The sequence below is a fragment of the Echinops telfairi genome, unplaced genomic scaffold (genome assembly GCF_000313985.2).
Source record: "Echinops telfairi isolate 266 unplaced genomic scaffold, ASM31398v2 ScPeMD7_7468;HRSCAF=8506_0, whole genome shotgun sequence".
NCBI lineage: Eukaryota > Metazoa > Chordata > Mammalia > Afrosoricida > Tenrecidae > Echinops > Echinops telfairi.
The window spans coordinates 63,143,130-63,164,786 of record NW_022111369.1 but is presented as its reverse complement, the minus strand read 5'-3'; the positions used below and the strand labels follow the sequence as shown (position 1 = coordinate 63,164,786).

The 21,657-nt window shown below is 47.9% G+C and overlaps 1 protein-coding gene across 6 annotated transcripts in view; it reads left to right on the top strand.

Annotated features, from left to right (window-relative positions):
* FRYL (FRY like transcription coactivator) overlaps window positions 1-21,657 on the top strand; it is a 221,605-nt gene that overhangs the window by 152,129 nt on the left and 47,819 nt on the right. For 4 of the 6 annotated variants that reach the window (XM_045284303.1, XM_004706278.2, XM_045284302.1 and 1 more), the window contains 14 exons: window positions 3,141-3,409; window positions 4,011-4,151; window positions 6,191-6,359; window positions 7,640-7,724; window positions 8,623-8,735; window positions 9,757-9,907; window positions 10,610-10,713; window positions 12,003-12,188; window positions 14,532-14,733; window positions 15,885-16,006; window positions 16,982-17,172; window positions 18,776-18,870; window positions 20,038-20,645; window positions 20,930-21,027. In XM_045284303.1, the coding sequence (XP_045140238.1) occupies window positions 3,141-3,409; window positions 4,011-4,151; window positions 6,191-6,359; window positions 7,640-7,724; window positions 8,623-8,735; window positions 9,757-9,907; window positions 10,610-10,713; window positions 12,003-12,188; window positions 14,532-14,733; window positions 15,885-16,006; window positions 16,982-17,172; window positions 18,776-18,870; window positions 20,038-20,645; window positions 20,930-21,027 (2,534 nt within the window). The remainder of the gene's footprint in view (window positions 1-3,140; window positions 3,410-4,010; window positions 4,152-6,190; window positions 6,360-7,639; window positions 7,725-8,622; window positions 8,736-9,756; window positions 9,908-10,609; window positions 10,714-12,002; window positions 12,189-14,531; window positions 14,734-15,884; window positions 16,007-16,981; window positions 17,173-18,775; window positions 18,871-20,037; window positions 20,646-20,929; window positions 21,028-21,657) is intronic. The other 2 variants (XM_045284305.1, XM_045284304.1) reach the window with 1 other exon arrangement.

Below are 21,657 nucleotides of genomic sequence, written 5' to 3'. Positions count from 1 at the left end.
AGTTTTCCTGCTTGCTACATGCAGCCAGGTCTTAATTAATCTGAGTACAGAGCATGCAACAAAATTGGCATCCAGGCGATTACAAGGATCTGCCGGTTGCTTTCTTTCATGACCTGAGCTTCCTGGGCGCGTCTTTCCACAATGCCTGCCCCAGCAGTAGAGGAGGTTTATCCCTTACCCTGAACTGACCAGCGTGGGGCAAGGATATTAAACACATTCTCCTAGCATTCAGTTTGTCAAGTAGTGGATCTGTTTGGGGCGAAGGATAGCCCACATCTCTTTTTTGCGAGGGCAGTTATCTGTATTGCCTTTGGTCTTGCTTTTGTCCTCAGACCCATTAGCGCCTCGTTATAAAGAAACTCCCACAGCAGTTTTACGACTCCCCCCCCCCCCCAACTTTTCCCAAGAATTAGGATCTTGGTCCATTTCACATTGAGTTTTATGCTGGATGTGAGACCTGGATTCGGATTCCTTCTCCTGTGATGGGGAGACCCCGTTTTTCCAGCTCCAACCATATGCTGAAGAGACTTTTCCTCCTCCCAGCAGATGGACAAGTACCCTTATCAAAAATTAGTTGATGGCATGGATCTTTTCTTGGGCTCTCCATTTATTCCATTAGACTGTAGGTCTATTATTATAGCAGTACAAAGCCATTTAATTACTGTGGTTTTGTACGTTTTCACATCAGAACACGGTGTCCTTCTACTTTAGCCACTGTCTTGAAGATTGCCACTTGCCTCCTAGCCAGTTGCCACAGCCCAGACCCTCGTCAAAGATAGAGGTGATACACAGAGATCCTGATCAAAGTCTCACGGACGCCAACCTTTCCCAAGTGAAGAGAGCTGGCTGAGCCTCTGAAACTATTGCCCTGCAAACTCTTTGAAGCTTAAACCTACGATAATCCCTGAGGTCTTCTGAAAACCAAACAGCAGTCTGGCTGAATGAGGGAAACAAAGAAGCAAACGAAAACCTGCCTTGAGCATTCAGTTCTTTTAAGGACTATCTATATGAGAGTAAAGTGACAACAGTCACTCAAAAGATGGGGCAAGAGCCTTAGGGAGGGAGCATTGAGTTTATGTTGATGGGAAAGACGGAAGGGTCATCCCCGAAAAGGAGAGGGAATGGTTGAATTTAATCAACTACACCGACTTGCACACACAGATTGAACTAGCACTGTGTTTTGCTGTGTGATCTCAGTAACAACCAAATTAAATTGTAGAACAGAGAGAGAGAAGAAGTGATGATCATTGGCACCAAGCTGTGACTGCTCTTAATTAAACCTGGTTTTTGTGTTTCTGCCTCTGCGCATCGGCCAGGCACCTGCCCAGAAAGGAGAGGAGTCCAGTTGGGGCTCAGATTCCATGGCCCTGGCCAGGATGCTCACTGGCGCAGCCATCCCCACCACTCAGCCCTCCTGCTGTTTTTCCCCCAGCCCAGTCTTCAGACATTTCTTGTTGTTCGTATCTACTTATTGTCTGTAGTTCCTTTCTGGACCCAAACATGGCCTCTAAGTGCACTGTTAACATGTCCCAGCCTTCATGCATTCCCCGATCTGCATAGGTGGCCTCCAGCTCTGTTAGAATGAGTCTCCTTCTCACCCCAATGTTGACATACGCTCTCCTTTGCTCTCCCATTCCATTTAGGATCTTCTATTGTGTGCCTGGTCAGAGCTGGTAGCGGGGCACCATTGAGTTCTTGTCTCAAGTTAGGAAATGGTTCATGTAGGCTAATAGTCTGCCTTTGATTTTCTTCATTTCTTTTGCTCCATATGAATAGAGACATAGAGTTTTATAAATTCTTACCCAAAGAGGTTGTAGAACATTGCTTAAGTTGTCCCCTGAGTCTCTGGTCCTAAGCCTAAGCCTTTTAACCCAGTAAAACCATCCTGCAAGCTGTTGGCAGGCCTCGGAGGCTTCCATAACTATGGCTCCTACACGCTTTGTCACAACTGTGTGTCTAGGTGCAGCTCACACAGACACGTATATACATATGCCACAGACATACCTATACGTACAGGTGCATTTACTTGCATATAACTTCTTATGTACATAAATGAGCCTACAGACACAATATTGACATTGTTTTCTTGTCTTCCTCTTAATGTTTCTATTTAACTTGGTCAGATTGTGCTGAGTTCCACCATAGTTGGTAATGCCTTTCCCGGGACCCAAAATAGCAAGTGCCCACCATGGAGAGAGTGATTCCCCTCCTCTGGACTCCAGTCCCTGGTAACCGTCACAGAACATGGCTCTCTTTAAAGAAACTTAGGGTTCTTGTCTTTTTGTGATGGGTTCATTCAGCATTATGTCCTCCGGATCCACCCATGTTTTCAGATGCTTCCAGGACTCCTCATGGCTCTTTGTAGCTGTGTCTGCACGTGCCACACTGCTTTGCTACTGTGACTACTGCCCTAGTGAACACGGGTGTGCATGTGTCTCTCTGTGTCACCATTCTTACAACTTTGGGAGAGCTAGGTGTGAGATGGCTGGACCACAAGGTATTTCTCTGTCTGGTCCTTTCGAAAGCACCATACTATTTTTCACAGATATTGCACCATTCTTTAATCTCACCAGCACCGTAGGCGAGTTCTGATCATTTCATTTTATAGGGATTGATGAGACTTGAACAGATACAAGGGCCCGTGGCATGGTAAGCATACTTCAGTTTAAATCATCTGGTGCCTGGAACTGCCCCAGCGGTATAACTCATTTAGCTTATTTTGGCCCTGTGCGCTGCGTGGCTTAGCAGCTTTTACATCAATAGGAGGCGCAGACAAATAACCAGTACATTGTTGGTTTGTCCCCGATAGAAAACTGAAGTGTTTGAGATGATCAGTCAGTTCAAGTTGATTGGCACCTGCAGATGCTCATTCCTCTTGTGGTTGCACTGATTCATTCAAACCACCCCAAGAGTTAGGAATGAACTGTGAGGTTTGGTCGCCCTCCGCTGTGATGTATCACTGTGATGCCGCTGAGGTCAAATGGACCAAAAGGAGAAGCTGTGCTCAGGGTTTTGATATGTAACCAATGACTACTGCCTGGTGCCAGAGCCTCTCAGAGCGCGACGTTGAATGAATTACCACGGAACAGCCACCACAGTCCTATCAGCTCTCTCCCCCTCGGGCTCCTTTCCCCTCACAGAGATAAGCCAGAGGATCCAGACGGCGCAGCCGGCCGGGCGGCAGGTGATGCTGCACTACCTGCTACCGTGGATGAACAACATGGAGCTGGTGGACTTGAAGCCTCTGCCCACGGCACGGCGGCCTGATGGCGGCGACGGCGACGACGGGGACGCACTGAAAGACCCGGAGCTCATGGTGACCAGCAGGCGCTGGTTACGGGGAGAAGGCTGGGGGTCCCCGCAAGCCACCGCGATGGTTTTGAACAATCTGATGTACATGACAGCCAAGGTACAGTGGGCTCCGTGCCTGCCGCTGCCTCATAGAATCTGAGGGGCCCTGGTGGCATGTGGGTTAAGTGCTCGGCTTGGCAGGTGGGAGTTCTGTGGGAGAAAGACTTCGCCAGCTGCCACCGTAACACCGTGCGGGGCCCCTTCTCCTGTGGGAGCTAGGGCTGCCAGGCAGCACGCAGCATGCAGCACATGGAATTGTGGAGACGCCCCAGCCCTTAGCATCATGGTCCGTGTGGTTAGAAATCAGAGATGGGATTAGATCATCCTACGGCGGCCAAGCAACCATGCATCCCTTTCTCTAAACAGCCCTGACCAGGTATAAGATGTCCTGCAGTTGTGTTGTGAAAACCCTATGTGATTCATGACGCACATGTTTAGATCTATTTGGGGGGCGGGGGTTCCTTACTCGTGGACACCACTAGAAATCGGGCACGGACACATGACGCTCTGAGAATTTGAACTGCTGCTCTTTGGTGGCGTGGCTCTTGTGGCGTGGAGTGTAATCCACTGCTGCTGCTGTCGCGAATGTGCCCAGTAAGCAGTGTGGTGTGTAAGAGCACAGCCTCACCACGGTTTCTGTCGTGTGCCCGGCAATCTAGTACGGCGATGAGCTGGCCTGGTCGGAGGTGGAGAATGTGTGGACCACACTCGCAGATGGCTGGCCCAAAAACTTGAAGATAATTTTGCACTTTTTGATTAGCATCTGTGGAGTGAACAGTGAACCAAGCCTCTTGCCTTACGTATGTATTCACATTTATTTAACCTTTTTCTTTCTTTTAATACATTGGCCAGATGTCTTGTGACAAGCATGGGCAGCATTAGACCAGCAAAGGCAAGGCAAGGCCCCTGCGCAGCCCTTTTCCTCACCCTCCACTGCAGGTCTTACATAATATCTCACTGGTGTGTTGGCTCCACCCCAGAGAGGGTGAGCTCCTGACGAGCAGCAAGTTGGGTCCTCACATAGTTCAATTTCCAAAGACCAGGTCATTATGTGAAAACTGGGATTATGTGACGGAAGATGACGATGTCATATAACTGTCAGTCACTATGCTAAAAATTTCAAAATTGCCTGACGGCCAAATCTCATTGTGACACAGCTGCCAAACAACCAAAACCATAGCCCAGCCAAAGTGACAGGTCACTGCGACCATCACTGCCAGTGTTCCTCTTGCTTCGCTCCTCAGCACTCATTGCTGCCAAGTGTGCGTTGCTGAAATGCACAGCGATGGATGCTGGATCCTTTTACATGCGAAAGGTCAGATAGCAAGTTGCCTGGTAAATGAGGAACAGATGCATCGAACAGAGCCTAGCACATAGAAGGTGCCCCTTAATTGAGCCAAGTGAGTGAATTAGAGCTGGAATTGAGAGCAGGCATGAGGGTATCATTCTCGGAGACAAAGACGAATTTCAGGGAATAGCTAGGTTACAAGAAGTCACTGCCATTTTAAAAAAGCGACAACCCAAATTATTGTCATTTATCATATTAATTCGAATCACTACTGCTTAAGCACTTATTATAGGCCAGGCATTCCATCTGCCTTCTTTCATTTAATTCTCGGACTAAAGCTCTGCATTTGGTAAAATTGCTGCAAAGAAGGCAAAAGCAAAGCAGAGAGGAAAGCGTCTGGCTCCATCCCTCGTGAGAACCGGAACTCTGGCCCAGAATTGAATGGTGTGTGAGGAGTGAGCGAGCGCTGCGAGGGGCAGGGAGAGGTCGTGGGATGGCGGGTGGTGGGAGGCATTGAAGACTTGACAGGTTCTCCCGCGGTGGGTCAGCACGGCCCCGCTGAGCCAGAGTACAAAGGCAGAGATTCAAGCAGCATCTTCTGAGCAGGTGGAGCCTGAGCACAGAGTCCATGAGCCACTGGCTCGGGCAGGCTGCTGAGCTGGAGAGACGCAGTGTGACGGGCACCCTGTTAGCAGGCTTGGGGTCCGAGGTAGTGAAGTTAAGCCCAAGGTTGTCTGCAGCTGTGCTTCTCGTGCGCCAGGTGCTTCCGGACCGTCTGGGGTTCCTGTTCTGATTCCCATCGTGTAGGCTGGGACGTGGGGTTCTGCACTCTAACAAGCTCCAGATAAGGATGCTCGTGCTTCCAGCACTGTCCTCAGAGCAACCAGGATTAAAGGGGAGAGGAAGGGAAAGAAAGAGGCTGACCAGTCAGTAGTTCGGTGATACATCCTCGAATTTCTGAAGCAGACATGCATGTAATCCGTATTGCAGAAATGAGCTTTTCCCACGTAACATGTAGAGTCCGTTAGGCCTTTGGAAAGTGCCTTATGACCTTTAGCTCCTACCAACTATGTGAAGAGATGCTCCCAAGAGCCCCACTTGGCAGAGGGGAAAACTGAACTTAAGTCCCTCGCCCTGTCACCCCGTTGGTGAATGAACGGTGAACCCACGTTCCACACCTGGGTCTATGTTGCGTTCCAGTTCCTGGGACTCGCTAACCTGCAGGTTGAATGGAGGAAGGAACGAGAGAAGACCGTTCCTGGGTGTGAAGTCTGCCTGGCTGCAGTAAGAACAACACATTGAGACGACACTCACCTAAAGTTGTCCCCCGTTCTGTTCATCCTCATTAGATTCTGCTCCCCCTCGGTATCACTACCGAGGTTTGAGGACGACCATGTTGATAAAACGAATTGATGCCCTGTTGCTACCCATCGCTATCGATCACATTTAGACCAGGCTTCCTTTCTTCTACTTAATACGGTGTTGATGGTGATAGAGTTGACTGCCGGAAACCATGTGAGGTCAAAGTTTTGCTCTTCCTCTTCTGAACAGGTGAAGAAGGTCATCGTGTACTTGGGCCGAGATAAAACCATGCAGTTGCTGGAAGAACTGGTGGGCGAACTACAGCTGACGGACCCCGTCAGTTCTGGAGTCACCCACATGGATAACCCCCCGTATTATCGCATCACCTCCAGTTACAAAATCCCTTCTGTCACCTCAGGTGAGGCGTTGTTTGCAATGGGGGCTGCCCCGCCCGCTACAGTTCATGCAGGCAAGCGCTTGGATGTTTAAACTCACCTGTGAAAATGACAACAGACATGAGCCGTGTCTAATAATTAAGTTTGACTAATTAGAAATTGTCACAAGAGTCAAGACATTGGGCAACAGAAGGTTTCTTCATTGTCTAGAGGGAAGCAGGTGGGCAGTGTAATGCAGCCCTGCAGTGTAGATTCATCAGGTCCTTGTAGAACAAATGGAGTCCCTAGAGAGTGCAAAGGGTTAACATGCCGGGCTGCCAAGCAGAAGGGTGGAGCTGCGAATCTCCCCGCCCTCCCTGTGCTCAGTGAGATGCCCCCTCCTCCATCTGTGCTTGGCTTCTCAACACGGAAAGCCATCATTTGGAGTGTGCAGAGAGAAAGCCATCCCGGTGCAGGCGGGCAGGGAGGCCGGCCTGGAGAACCAGCCCCTTCTGAAATAGGTTTCCCACCAGTCCTGCGTTTGGCATCCCCTCCCACTACGCCCCCATCTCTTAGGGCCCAAAGGACTAATGTCACGAATTCCTGAGACCCTGGTACATTCAGCTGTACAGAAAAGGCGGCATCTTGGTTTCCCCTCTCACTAGCTTCAAACTCAGCCCTCTTAAAACTCCATTCCTTCTTGCCCGGTTGTTTTCCAGCATCCGAAATGCTGTTGCTGTCGTGTGTCCTTGGGTTTGGTCATTTTGAGTCTCAGCACTCCCCAGTTTGGGAACAAGAACCATTCTGAAGTGTGCTTTTCTTTTTTAGCCTGGTGTGTAGTTCGGCTGGAACCAGTGCCTGCGGCTCTGATGGAACCTTCCTTTAGTGCAGGGTTGTGAACGGGTGGCTGACCACAAGGTCGGCTGTTCAGACGATAGGTGTTCATTTCCCCTCAAGAGTTATAACCCCAGAAACCTCCAGGAGCCCTTTTGCTCTGTCCTTTGGGACAGATGGTAGTAACTCTAGACTTCTGGTCAGCGTAAGTGAGGGGGCATGTGCCGCAGTGGAGGTGACTTGGCCAGCTGAGGGGAAGGCGGTGTTGGAAGTGGGGATTGATTCAGCTGAGTCAAAGTGAAGGCAGACTTACAGTGGCAAATTGCCATTGTCCCTAAGTGACCCCGGGGGATTTCCTCTACATTTCTTTTTTAAAGTCACCTTGGTCTCATTTAACAGTGTGTTGCCGTCATCATTTGACATCCCTTGTTCTTCCGGAGTTATCCCAGGTGGTTAAGTTCATAGGTAGTGTGTCCACTCTCATTTGCAGGTACTACTTCCAGCAGCGATACAATGGTAGCTCCCATGGATGGCAATCCCGACCCCAAGCCCATAAAGGAGAGCATTGAAGAGAGGTAAACGCTCCTCATTCCCCATCAGCCTTTCCCTTTCCTCATCGGTTGAAATGATAATGACTCCTAATGGGATTTTCTGTTGGCCAGGCCGGAGGGTGGGGGGTTGGGGTTGGTTAAAATTTTGGTAAATGTTCATTATTTTGATGTTAAAGATGCTAGATTATAGCTGCATCTTAACGATGTCTACTCTTAATGGATGTGCTAGAATGTGGTCAGTCACTTTTTGTTGGCCTACATTTTCAGACACTGTAAAGCAGTGGTTCTCGACCTTCCTAATGCCACGACCCTTTAATACTGTTCATGTTGTGGTGACCCCCCCCCAACCATAAATTATTTTCGTTGCTACTTCATCACTGTCATTTTGCTACTGTGATGAATCGGGCGACCCCTGTGAAAGGGTCGTTCGACCCCCACAAAGGGTTGAAACCCACGGTTGAGAACCGCTGCTCTAAAGGGATGCTTACTCTGTGTATTTTCAGTACGGTAGACTTGACCAGCGCATTATTACCACAACCACTGAAGAGGTGGGGGCCCTGGTGGCCGTGACCTGCTTAGCACAAAGTCAGCAGTTCGAACCCAGCAGCTGCTCTGTGGGAGAAAGATGAGGCTGGCTAAGCCTATCAAGATTTAAAGCCTTGGAAACCCTCCAAGACAGTTCTACTCTGACCTACACGGTTACCCTGATTTGGAATTGTCTTGATGACAGAGCATGAGACTTAAGATGAACCTAAGTAGAAATAGTTGGCTGAAAAATGCTTAATTAAAAAAAAAAAATCACAGCAAGCTTTTTGTTCACATTTTGCATAGTGTCCCTTTCTTAAACCTAGGAAGTAAAACACAAATCACACATGCCCTCTTCCCCTGAGCTGTGCCTGACCGAGCTCATTTCTTTCCATAGCTATGTGCACCTGGACCTCTACAGTGGACTAAACAGCCATTTAAACCGCCAGCACCACAGACTGGAATCCCGATACAGCAGCAGCTCTGGGGGATCTTATGAAGAAGAAAAAAGTAATGCATCCTAAGTGCTTTTTATAACTCTCACAGCAAGAATTGCGTTGATTGCACTTATGATAACTAAAATGGCATGGGCTATGCTGATTACATTAATTATGTTGATGTTAATAAAGTGATCTCCCCGCACCCTCCCAGAAATCACTTTAAGATAGAGTCTTTAACTACCACCAGTGGAGTTCCCATGTAGTCCAAAATGTTTTCCATGTTAAGAAGCCACATAAGTAGGAGATTTACCTTTTATTTTTTTAAGCACTGGTTCCCAGTAGGTAAAGAAAAAGAAAGGTAAGGAATGGTTCCCAAGACATGTCGTAGAACACACCCTGCCAATAGGCTGGCTTTTGGTTTTGTTTTTTTAAATCAGAATCAAGCCTTCTCCATGGTGCCCTGCGTCACCAACGAAGTTGTCCTTTGCCTCTGCAAAGTGAATGGTCTATCTGAGTCTGGAGGTAGCCACACGAGCTTTCAGGCTGGAAAGGGACCCTGAAGACAGTCTGGTCCGATCTCCTCATTTTGCACCTGATGAACTGAGGCCCACAGAGGTTAAGTGACTTACCCATGTCACGCAGAACTCACATTTTTGGAGTTTTTTTTTAAAAATTTAAGCAGTACCCTGCAGCTCCATTGCCAAAGGCCGATTTCGTTCTGAAATGCGTTTCTGTTGGACCCATCCGTCTCCGCAACTCGGACTTGCACGAATGGCTAGCAGGACCCTGGGATAAGGCAGCTTCACCTACAGTGTGGTCTCGTGGTTCGGGCATGGACTCCTCGTGAAGTGCTCATGTAGTTTTACTCTCGTAATCAGGGATGGGACCTGAATTGATCTAGCTCCTTTTCCCACTGACGTGCTGTATTGGGAACATTTGTTACCCAGGTCTTCCTAACAACCATGTGTTGAAATAAGGGGAAATTCTATTGGTCACGTTCTGTTGCTATACGCAGTTGATATCTTACTAGAGTGTGCATATACTGGCAGAAAACAGATGGTGGAGAAAATGAGATCATTTTATTTTGATAGGTGATTCAATGCCACTTTATTCTCACTGGCGCCTGAAAGTGATGGAGCATAATCAAGGAGAGCCATTACCCTTCCCACCAGCTGGAGGCTGCTGGTCGCCACTGGTGGATTACTTGCCTGAAACGTCATCACCAGGATTACCTCTTCACAGGTGGACTACAGCATCATTCCTATTTCACGTGACCCGAATTGCTGCTTAGCACATTCAGCTTTCTCTTAAGCAAACTGGCGGTGCAGGCTAAAGGCAGCCTTCCTCCTTAAGAGATGCGGCAACAAATCTAGATCCACGTGGGTAGGTTGGAGGAACTCTGAAAGCTCAGAGAACTCCCAAGAGTTTAAAAGGAATACCCTGAAAGCGGATTCTGCTGCTGCTCTTTTTCTGGGTGTCTTCCATAGTTACTTGACCTTTCTGGGACCCAGTCGCTACATCTGGGGGGAAAAGTGTTTTCTTCCAATGAGCCGTAGTATTTTGAACGGAGTTCAAGCAGAGTTAGACTGAGGGCAGTCATAAGACAACAGTCACTTCATTTCTTTCCAGAGTTAGTGAGGTGCCAAATATGTATTGAACACCTACTATGTGGCAAGCATGGGATAGATCTTAAGGTGGAAAGATAAGGCAGTCAGGCCCTTGACATTAATGTGCCCTTATCAGATAAGCTTTTTCACCCCCTCCCAATAGAAAATTCTCACCTTAACAATGATATCTTCAGATGTTTTTTTCTTCATCTTTTTTTTCTTGAGATGTTGTATTTCTCTAAAATATAATACTAAAGTCTTCAAATAATTTGCAAAGGATTTTCTCTAGGTTAGCCCTGATCCAGTGAGACATCAGTAATGCTCTTCTCTGTCACAGGTGTAACATAGCCGTGATTCTCTTGACTGATCTCATCATTGATCATAGTGTGAAGGTGGAATGGGGAAGCTACCTCCATCTTCTTCTTCATGCAATTTTTATAGGTAATTGGTCCTTGTTCTTGTATCTTTGCTTGACATTTTTACAAAACCTAAAGGAAGTGTGCTCTGGGGGAAGGTTCCCCGTGCACCCAGATCGATGTCTATGCATTTTATTCCCCAGACCCTAGAATACTCGTGGTCTGCTATTGCTGGGGGCCCTTGAACCCATGTCGGCTCCTCTCAGGCCCACGTGACAGACTAGAATTTCCCAGTGTTTTCTAGGCATGACTTAACGAAGCAGATCACCAATGGATGGGTTTGAACTGCTGACCCTTTAGTTAGCAGCCAATTGCTTAACCATGGTGCCCCCAGGGCTCCTGGCTCCTGGCCCAGCAGGAGGTATTTAACCATCAACAACTCTATCTTTGCTATTCCCATTCCTGCACCACAGTTCGCCGCACACCCCCTATACACGCATGCATGCACACGCACACACACACACATGCTCACTCACTTTACCAGGAATAATTCTGTAGCATTAGCAATAGTAAAATAAATAATGAATCTTTACTTCTGGGACTTAGGCAAACTTTCAGAATGACTGAAAGTGGCAGTAGACTGTAAGTCTCGTTATCCTCTTGGTCACAAAAGAATTGAATTTTGGACACTCATTGTGAGACCTGAAATCCCACTGCCCTTCTGAGGCAAACATACAGACTTTGTCGCATCAGAGTAGCATCTTTGAAACTTGTAGGGCTGGCTTCCTGAGACCAGTCCACATAGCCAGCTTCTCAGCAACGTTCCTGATATACACATGGTGTAGGCATCACTTTATTCTTTTGGGAACTAAAGAATCCTTGACCTTTTATTATAATTATTATTTTACATTTACTATTCAAGAATAGGGTAATCATTTCAAGAGCAAGATCTACTCAATTTTAGACTTGAAATTTATTAAAAACTTACCAGAATCCGCGTCCTATTATGAGACAATAAACCATTTGTCAAGGCAATTTCCACCCTGTTTTACAAAGGGTTTAAAAAGTTGATGGAAAAAACTGAAATCTTTTGAGAATGATGAGGGTAACGAGTGTACAAATGTGCTTTATGCGACTGATGTATGTATGGATTGTGATAAGAGTTGTATGAGCCCTGAATAAAATGATCCCCAAAAAAGAAAGACAAAATTTGGTGGGATATACTCAAAAAAATAAAATTGAAACAACAGATCATGGAATTTTTCCACCAACTTGTTGAATCCTCCTCCTAGAACTGACCTCCACAAGGTTCTGGAGATTGGTGTCAAGAATGCTCCTTGTTGATTGATGCCTTTTTCCTCCCATCCACTCTAGGGCTTGACCACTGGCACCCTGAGGTATATGAACATTGTAAGCGCCTGCTTCTGCATTTACTGATAGTGATGGGATCCAACAGTAACGTCCGGACTGCTGCTTCTGTCCTTCTCAGGAACAAGGAGTTTAATGAGCCCAGGGTGCTGACTGTCAAACACGTGGCACACTTAGATTCCTCTTTCACAGGTATGTACTCCAGAACGCCTCCGCTTGAAGAGTGGGAACGAGGCGTTGTTAATGGGGACTAGAGAACATTTTAAGTAAAAATGCAGTGTGTGCCACTTAGCTATCTACTACTCAATATAAGAAGACGTTACACTTGCATGTTTAAGTCTGCCTCGCTGAAGATCTCTGTGGTGAACAGCGTACGTTCTGAATGCGTGGATTGAAGGTGCAGTGGAAATGCATCACTCACTGGGCACTTGGTGTGAGAGCGAGGTTGTGTTCCTTCTCCCAACTCTCAAGGTCTGAAAAATTGATAATCGTATTTTTTTAGCTGTTTGATTTGCTTTCTTCTATTTACTCAATTTAAAAGTGTTGCCCATTTTTAAGTATTTAGACTCCAATTTAGGAGACACAAGTATTAAAATTATTTCACTAACTGTGAATATTTTTACCTTTAGTGTTATATTTTCTTCATTTCTAACAGCAAAACCAGACCCACTGCCATCAAGACAATGTCATTTCCTACGGATCCTAGACAAGGGTTCTGAGACGGTAAATCTTTACAGAAGCAGACAGCCCCGTCTTTCTCCAAACAGGCAGTTGGTGGGTTTGAACTGTCAACCTTGAGGTTACCAGTACAGTGCTTATTCCACAAGGCTCCTTTCTTTCTTAATAGCCCCTACTTATTTACTCTGTTCATCAGTTTCATCATGCCAATTAATAAGAGATGGTCTAAAAAATCATTACTTTCAGAAACTTAAATATAGGCACCATTTTTCCTAATCCTATTGTGCTTCAGATACATGGTTAATGAATTTCTGAGTTATTAGTTAACACCTTGTATTTTCTTAGAGCCTTGTAGCTTGTAAGAAAAATCATTATTAGGAAACTTAATCGAATTTTTAAAACTAATTTTAAAAGAGTGGGACAAAGTTTATTGCCTTTTTTACAGAAAAGCAACTTTATTCATGATTTCGTAGTTTGTGTTTGCTGTTAGCCCTCTGTAAATATAGACAAAAAGATAGCCTTTAATAACCGCCAGCTGCTCCGAGGGAGAAAGATGAGGCTCTCCACTCCCGTAAGGATTTACCATCTCAGAGTCCCCCAGGGGAAGTCTGGCCTGTCCTGTAGGGTTGCTGTGAGTCGGAATCCACTGGAGGTATCTGAGTTGAGTGAGTTTAAAACAAATCGTTCAATAATTGACATAGTGTAAATATTACCAATAGACTTTCAAAAAGATATTTACGTAAAATAAGCAGAATATGTAGAATACTTACTATGAAACACTAACAATATGTTCATATTATAAAATTGTGCTTAATACTGAGGAAATAACGACCAGCTATCAGAAATGGCCTCTGAAAATACAGGGAATCCAGGACGGATGAGCCCTATAGGACCAGTGGTGTGAGTGGCAAAACAGGGTGGGTAAAGGGAGAATGGGTAGGAAAGAGGGAACCGATTGCATGGAACTGTGTGTGACCTCCTCCCTGGGGGACAGACAACCGAAAAGTGGATGAAGAGAGACGTCAGACAGGGCAAGATATGACAAAATACCCATTTATAAACTATCAAGGGCTCATGCGGGAGGGGGGAGCGGGGAGGGAGGGGAAAAATGAGGACCTAATGTCGGGGGTTTAAATGGAGAGAAAATGTTTTGAGAAACGATGTACAAATGCGCTTTACACACTTGATGTGTGTATGGATTGGGATAACAGTTGTATGAGCCCCTAATAAAATGTTTAAAAAAAAAAAAGAAAGAAAGAAAAAAAAAGAAATGGCCTCTTGCACCTTTCTTCAGCAGATGGCAGCAGAGACTGCACAGTAACTCCAAACACTTAAGTTTGGGCCTAGGGATGTGAAAACGGGTGTTTGCTGAAATCTTCCACTAGAGACCAGGTGTCCTAGTTGGATAGAGACCAATGGGACCCTCCAACTATGGCCTTCCCATTCACGTCTGGAACGGAACTCACCTTGGTGTTTAGAATAAACCATTGAAGATCAGAAGGGCCCCTCTTCCCCAAGTGCCATGTTGAGAGGGGCTGGGAAAGAGGAAGGATGGGGAGGAAGTAGTGGGGTGAGCCTTAGGAATCTTGAGGGAGGCTGCCGCGAGTGAGTTGAATCTGACGGTGTGTGAATTGTTGAATGCCAAACCACGTTCTGTAAACTTTCACCTAATTCACAGTAAAAAGTCAAACAAACAAAACCCCCTCCCTTGATGGACCGGGTGTTTCTGAGGATCCTTCATTTGAATCAGCCGCTGCCTGAGCGAGAGCCTCCCGTTCCCCACCACTCCGTCAGAAACTGCAGTTGCTATCTCCCTGTGAGGCGGTTTTCTGCATGATGGTCTCTCTCTCTCCGCAGGTGTGAATGATTTTATACCCGATTACCAGCCCTCCCCCATGACTGACTCAGGGCTTAGCTCAAGTTCTACCTCTTCTAGTATCAGCTTAGGAAATAGCAGCGCTGCCATGTCACACCTGCACGCCACGCTCCTCAATGAGGCGGACATCTCAGTGGAGCAGGATGGGAAAGTGAAAGGCCTCATGGAGTTCATTACCTCAAGGTAACGCCTACCCCCTGGCTTCCCCAGCAGGGCCTGTGCTCAGCAGCTCTTCATCCGTTAGCTGTCGTGGGCCACAATGTCCATTTCCAACATGATGGTGTTTTGAGAGTCGGTACCTGAACACCTACTCTGATCAGCCGGCCAAGCATTGCATCGTTATTGATGGTCTACTCTATTGATGGTCGGTTCTGGCTCGTAGTGACTCTAGGACAGGGTCGAACCTACCCCCTGCCTTTCCAAGGCTGTAACTTGCTAGGGGAGCGGGAAGTCTCAACTGTCTTCGTGGAGCAGTGGGTGGTCTCGAACTGCCAACCCTGTAGGTAGAGCCCCTGTAGGTAGATCATCCTCTACACGACCAGGACTCCTTTACTCTTCGCCAGGCACCATTCAGAGACCAAAAAAGATAGCTGGAGAGCAGGGAGGGGGCAATTCACCTTGCATGCAAAACCACCACAGGGGCCTGAGAAAGCCCAGTGTGTGGAAACGGTGAGCCAATCCCGCCTGGCTGAGAGGAAAGGCTGCCTCGGGGCCGTGCTAGAAGCGAGGGAGAAACCAGCCTAAGGAGCCCTGCAGCATGACCATGCAGTTACAGATGCTGATCGGTCCAGCAAGGAGATACCTTGGGCTGGGAGGAGGGAGGGCAAGAGGGGTCAGTCCTCTTCGCATTTGGCAAAATATATCATTTTATTGCACTACCTCTGAGATAGTTGGGGCTGGGGGGGCGGGCAGTGATGGAAGGCTTTGAGATTGATTATATGTAACTCAGATCTTCCTCCCTTGCTATCCACATGCGTGAAGGGCATGGGGAGACTTAGTGGGGTGTTGTTAGACCAGTGGTTCTCAACCTTCCTCATGCCGCGACCCTTTCATACAGTTCCTCATGTTGTGATGACCCCCCAACCATAACATTATTTTCGTTGCCACTTCATCCCTGTACCTTTGCTACCGTTACGAATCATCATGTACATATCTGATGTGCAGGATCTATTAGGCGGCCCCTGTGAAAGGGTCGTTCGACCCCCAGGTGGAGAACCGCTGTGTTGCACTCATCCGACTCCTGGGCTTCCTAGTCACGGGGTGCGCGTTAGACAAGGATGAGGAACACCCCAGCGATTCAGACACAAGGAAGTAAGACTGTGCTCTGTTGCCAGAAAAAGAGGGCCGCTCTGGAGCCACGAGGACGTCTCCGCCAAGACCCCGAGCATCAGGAGCGCCGAGCAGCTCACTGCGTTCCTGAAGCACGTGGTGGCCGTGTTTAAGCAGTCGAGCGCAGGTACCTGTCGTGCTGTCTTCCAGATGCGACTTCATTTCAAAGAGAGGTCGTGTTCATGTTGCGTAACCTTTCTCGTCATGTTTAACAAAAGCTGATAGCTGCTTGGGTACATGAAAAGTTCTACACTTAAAAACAACAACAACCCGACAACCACTCATTAGTGATGGCAGATCGTTCTCAGTCGGGGGAAGAAAACTAAGTTCTCACTGCTGTAACGTCACTTCAGACTCAGTGACCCCGTGAGACAGGCACCCCTGCCCCTCTGGGGTCCGAGACTGCCATTTGAAGGGAGCAGAGCGGCAGTTGGTTTCAACTGCGGCCCAACGTACAACCACGACACCACCGGGGACTGTTTCAAATAAGAAAGCTACGTCCCTGTGGACCGCTGGACGTTTTGGCTCTGTGGATGACGGCATCATCCAACAGCAGCCTGGTTTCATCCGACGAAAGGGTGGATGGAGTTCAAGGGGCAGATGCAGCCATGACTTAAAACTCCCTTAGGTGCCAGTGTGGTCTTCCGTGGTAGAAAGCTGAAGGACAGTTTGAAACTCTTAGTAAAAACACATGTGTCTAAAAGCAGTGGTTCTTCACGACCAGTGTGGCTTTGCTCCCTCAGAATCAGGCAACGTGTGGAGACATTTGGGGGGTGTCACAGTTGAGGGGATCGAGGTTATGGCTGGAATTTCATGCATAGGGTCTAGGACCCTTGCTGACCACCCCCAGCTCCTCCCTGCAAAAGCACTATCCAGGGCAGAACGGCAGTGGTGGCGAGTGGGGGGTTCCAAGTCTTGCCGATTGCGTCCTTGCAGCAGAGAATCAAGCATCACCTAAAATGCCAATGGAAGGGGAAGGCACATCGGCTCCTAAGAGTTTCATTGCATGCCCCGTTGGCCCGGTACTGGTTTTGGACAGTGAGCACCTGGTCCGAGACCCTGTAACTTGACAGACTTCTGGTTACTTCACTTGTTTTCCCAGAAGGAGGTCACCTGGAGCATCACCTCAGCGAGGTGGCCCTGCAGACAGCACTGTCCTGCTCTTCTCGACACTACGCCGGGCGGTCGTTCCAGATTTTCAGGGCCCTGAAGCAGCCCCTTTCTGCAGCCACACTTTCCGATGTCCTCTCCAGACTCGTGGAGACGGTGGGGGACCCAGGAGAAGATGCCCAGGTACCTCATGACATTCTTTCAGCACTTCCTGGGCAGCCACAGTTTGGCAGAGATGCGTCGGCAGCTCTGGACGGCTGTAGCTGGACCGATGGCGAAGTATCGGCCTCTAATGTCCTGGAGCAGCCATTGACCTGAGGGGGTGGGCAGAAAGGGTTGTATGGGCAATTGTGTATTGGCATGCTCGCAAAACCAAGTCGTCTACTGCCGGTCAGAGCAGGTTTTACACCCCAACAGTTGAATAGTGTCCTGGGATGACTCCTGGTCCAAGAGAAAAGAAGTTAAATGTAAATACAAGAGGAGAACAGGGTTTTGGTTTTTCCCCCCAGATCAGGTAAGTAAAAGATTACATTTGAGAACATGGGTCTGTACAGGCTAAATTTAATATTAGCTGTTGGGAAATGAATTTACTCCGTAGATATTTCCCAAATACCTCACATAGAATGGGCACTATTCTAAGCACTACACAAGACACCATTCAAGGTCTTTTGGATCTTAGATTCCCTTGGGGACTAAAAAAAAAATCCTGTACCCACTTGCCATCAGGTCGCTGCCAACTCATAGCAACCCTACAGGGCAGGGTAGGACTGCCCCTGCGAGTTTCCGAGACTGGAACTCTTTACGGGAACAGAAAACCCTGTCTTTCTCCTGCAGAGCAGTGGTGGTTTCAAACCACTGACCTTGCGATTAGTACCGTAAACCACTAGGCCACCAGGGCTCCTTTCTCTTGGGATAGCAGGCCTTTCCTATGTTAGTGATTAGGGTCTGTGACACAATTAGTGGTAGATGCAGTGAAAACAGTAAGGTAACGGTGATGGGGAAGGAGTCACTGTTCTGTACAGGATCATCTCAAAGGGGATTTTTTAACAAACACTCGTGAAGTGATCTGGGAGACAGCATTTCAGGCAGAGCAAACGGGAATAAGAAGTGCACAGGCCCTGTAGCTGAAGCAGCACGAGGTGGCTCTCTGAGAAACGTCATGAAAACCAGTGTGGCGGGCGTGTAACCAGGGCTTGGGCATGGGGGCCAATGGCAACGGACTGGTAAAGTCAGCAGGTCCCGATCACCTGAGGCCCACCAGGCTCTGGTCCCAGGTGGGATTTCCCTCTGAGTTGAAGGGGACCACTCGAAGGCATTGAAGAGAGAGTGGCACTCGCCAGGAGGGGAGCAGGCGAGGTTAGGGAAGAGGCAGCTTTAAACCTATACAGGCCCCGGTGCTGGTGGCTCAGGTGAAAGAAAGCCACGGAGGTGTCGAGATGGAAGGGCCTGATTTTTACAGAGTCGAAAGCTAACATTGATAAGACTTGCTGGTAGATTCCATTTCAGGTGCGAGGGGAGCATCAGGGGTGACCCTTAGCTTTCTGGCCTGGAATTTGAGTGAATCGTCAGGCCATTCGAATCCATTGATGCCATTCATCTGACGAGTGTTCATGAGTCACCAAGGCCCCGTTACCCGAGAAGTTAATCATGCTGTCATATTGATGTGAAGGTTCTTCCCACTGTCCATCTCACCAGCCAGTCCTTTGGCGTTTGTTTCTCCAGAGCATGGTTGTTAAAAAGCTGCACCTTTGTTGTTTTTGTTTTGTGTGTGTGTGTGCATACGCAGGGTTTCGTGATCGAGCTTCTGCTGACATTGGAGTCTGCAATCGACACTTTGGCCGAGACCATGAAGCATTATGATCTCCTTTCTGCACTTTCTCAGTAAGACTTTGACCTTGGCCACCCGTAGCTCTGTATGCAGAACTTGAACAGCCGAGTGTGGGCCACCATGACACGGTATCATTGTGCGAGTGGTAAAGGAAATTATTCTAGGTCAGGTGGAGAACCAGGTTGAACCTTAACCCCGGCAGGTGAAGACGTGAGGGAAATCACTGCGCTAACGAGTGAGTGGTGTCCAGGGTCCCGGTTTAGGGCTTTCTGCCACAGCCACACTCGTCCGCTTCCCACACACGGCTCCTCCTCCCCCTTGGAGCAACCTCTCCACCCACTGTCTCTGCCTTCAAAACCAGCTGTTCTCCATTTGCCCCAACTCATGGCGACCCCATGAGTGTCAGAAAAGAACTGGGCTCCTTAAGGTTTTCCGAGGAAGACTTTTTTACCAAGCGATCATCAGCCCTATCGTCTGAGGACGTGAACCGCTCTCCTCTCAGGTAGCCTGAGTATTGACTTTTGCAAACCTGAAACCCAACTCATCCTCCAAGTCCCATCTCAGATGTCCCCTCTCCGCTAATCCAGCTCTCCCAAGGGCCCTGTTAATGGCTACATCCTTAGGACCCTCCCAAAACAAACGTTCCCTTGTATTTTAGTAGCAGCAATTTATAGGCTATAAATCCACTACTTACATGTCTGTCTCCTACAAAATGTTTTACGTAATGCTCCTCTTAGCCTGCAAACAATCGCCTTCAGTTAATACCTTTAAAATCATTAGTAACTGGATGTGAGGGAGAAGAAGAAATGAAAAACAGAGTTTGAGCCCAGAGGTTGTGGAAACAGCGTGCTGTGGACAGAAATGAGGATACCGGGGTTAGCAGGACTGAAGAGAAGATAGGTGAGGTCTGCTTGGGACAGGACAGATACCTAAATCCCAGATGTGGAAGTGCAATATTGACTACTGTCACAGAATTTCCTCTCCAAGGTAAACATCATCCCAGCTCAAAAGAACAGTGTTATTACACATTTTATTTTATTTCTCAGTATGCAAGAGAGGCCTGAAATGCGCTTGCACAAAGTCAGATAGTCACTTTTTTTTTCTGATGGGTGTGGGTGTGCGTGCGTGCGCACGCATGTGTGTGCTCAAGAGTAAAATTAGTGCAGCAAAATATGATATGATTGTGACTGGTTTTCTCTTTCTCCCCCCCCGCCCCAAAGAACCTCATACCATGACCCTATCATGGGAAACAAGTATGCAGCTAACAGGAAAAGCACTGGACAACTCAATCTAAGCACAAGTCCCATGAATAGTAGCAGGGATTTGGGATATAACAGTAATGCAAGAAGTAACTCTTTGAGATTAAGTTCGATCGGTGAGCGGCGAGGTGACCGGCAGCGGAGTCACACACTGGATATAATGGACGGACGGATAAGCCACAGCACTAGTTTAGCGAGGACTAGAAGCCTTTCCTCCCTGCGAGAGAAAGGAATGTATGACGTGCATGCCACTACTGAGCCCACCAACCTGATGGCCACCGTCTTCTGGATCGCAGCCTCGCTGTTGGAATCGGATTATGAGTACGAATACCTCCTGGCTCTGAGGCTTCTCAACAAACTGCTTGTCCACTTGCCTTTGGACAAGTCAGAGAGCCGGGAGAAGATTGAAACCGTCCAAAGCAAACTGAAATGGAAGAACTTCCCGGGCCTTCAGCGGCTCTTCCTGAAGGGCTTCACCTCCGTCTCGACCCAAGAAATGACCGTGCACCTGCTCAGCAAACTCATCGCTGTCTCCAAGCACACGCTGGTGGACCCCTCCCAGCTGTCAGGTGAAGTGAAAATTATCATTGCACCAGCACTTGGCGTTTGATGGCGGTGAAATGTGAACTAATCATTTGTTTTGGAATCGACTAATTTCCGCTTTTCCGCAGTCAGGCTGTTGTTTTATCTGAGGGAGTCGTGGGGTGCGAGCATAGGACGAAGGTAGAGGATGAAGTAGTCCAGGAAAGGCAAAGAGGATGGTGTCTGGGAGCCACTGAAACAACAGTTTTAGCTTTTCCAATAATATGCAATAAAATTGGTTATTGTTTGCTTTTTTGTTTTGTTTTGATAGGCTTTCCTCTTAACATCCTTTGCTTATTGCCTCACTTAATCCAGCATTTTGACAGCCCAACTCAGTTTTGCAAAGAAACAGCTAGTCGAATAGCAAAGGTAAGCAAATGTTACCCTGGAAGATACCACTACAGGGAACTCAACCTGGGGTGTTTCTTTAAGGGGTCGGGGGAGGTGTCTCTTAAAAATTCGTTTAAAAGTCTCTGCTGTCACTTCCTATGTGAACCTTGCATCTACATGGTTATTCCTGTGTGCACATAAAGCAGGTCTGTAGAACTGATGTGAGTGGCGAATGCTCGGATGCCGCCACCTGGAAGTTCTTAACTAGAGTGACACCCCTTTGAGCCCTGGTCTTTTTTCTACCGTTTCCCTATTTTCTCCTCTACCTCTGTTAGCCTCTCATTCACGTATCCCTTCATTGCCAAAGACTGACAAAGCCGCACTGCTTTAGGTGCTGGCCCCACGGTGTTCAGCAAGACAGGTAGGGCACTGAGCCTCGTGGGTAGGCACCCAAGTGCAGCAAGGTGGTTCGGTCGGCACAGTGGGAAAGCAGAGGGCTCCAGGAGCACATAGACCAGAAGCCTTCTTGGGGGAGGTCAGTTCTGTGTTGACACTGGAGGCCAAATGGGAATACCCAGAGGTTGGTTTCCGAATGGGGGAGGGGAGGTGGGGGACAGCTCAGCTGGGGGGTGGCGGTTTCTAAGCAGAGGAAAGAGCATGGTGTCCTGG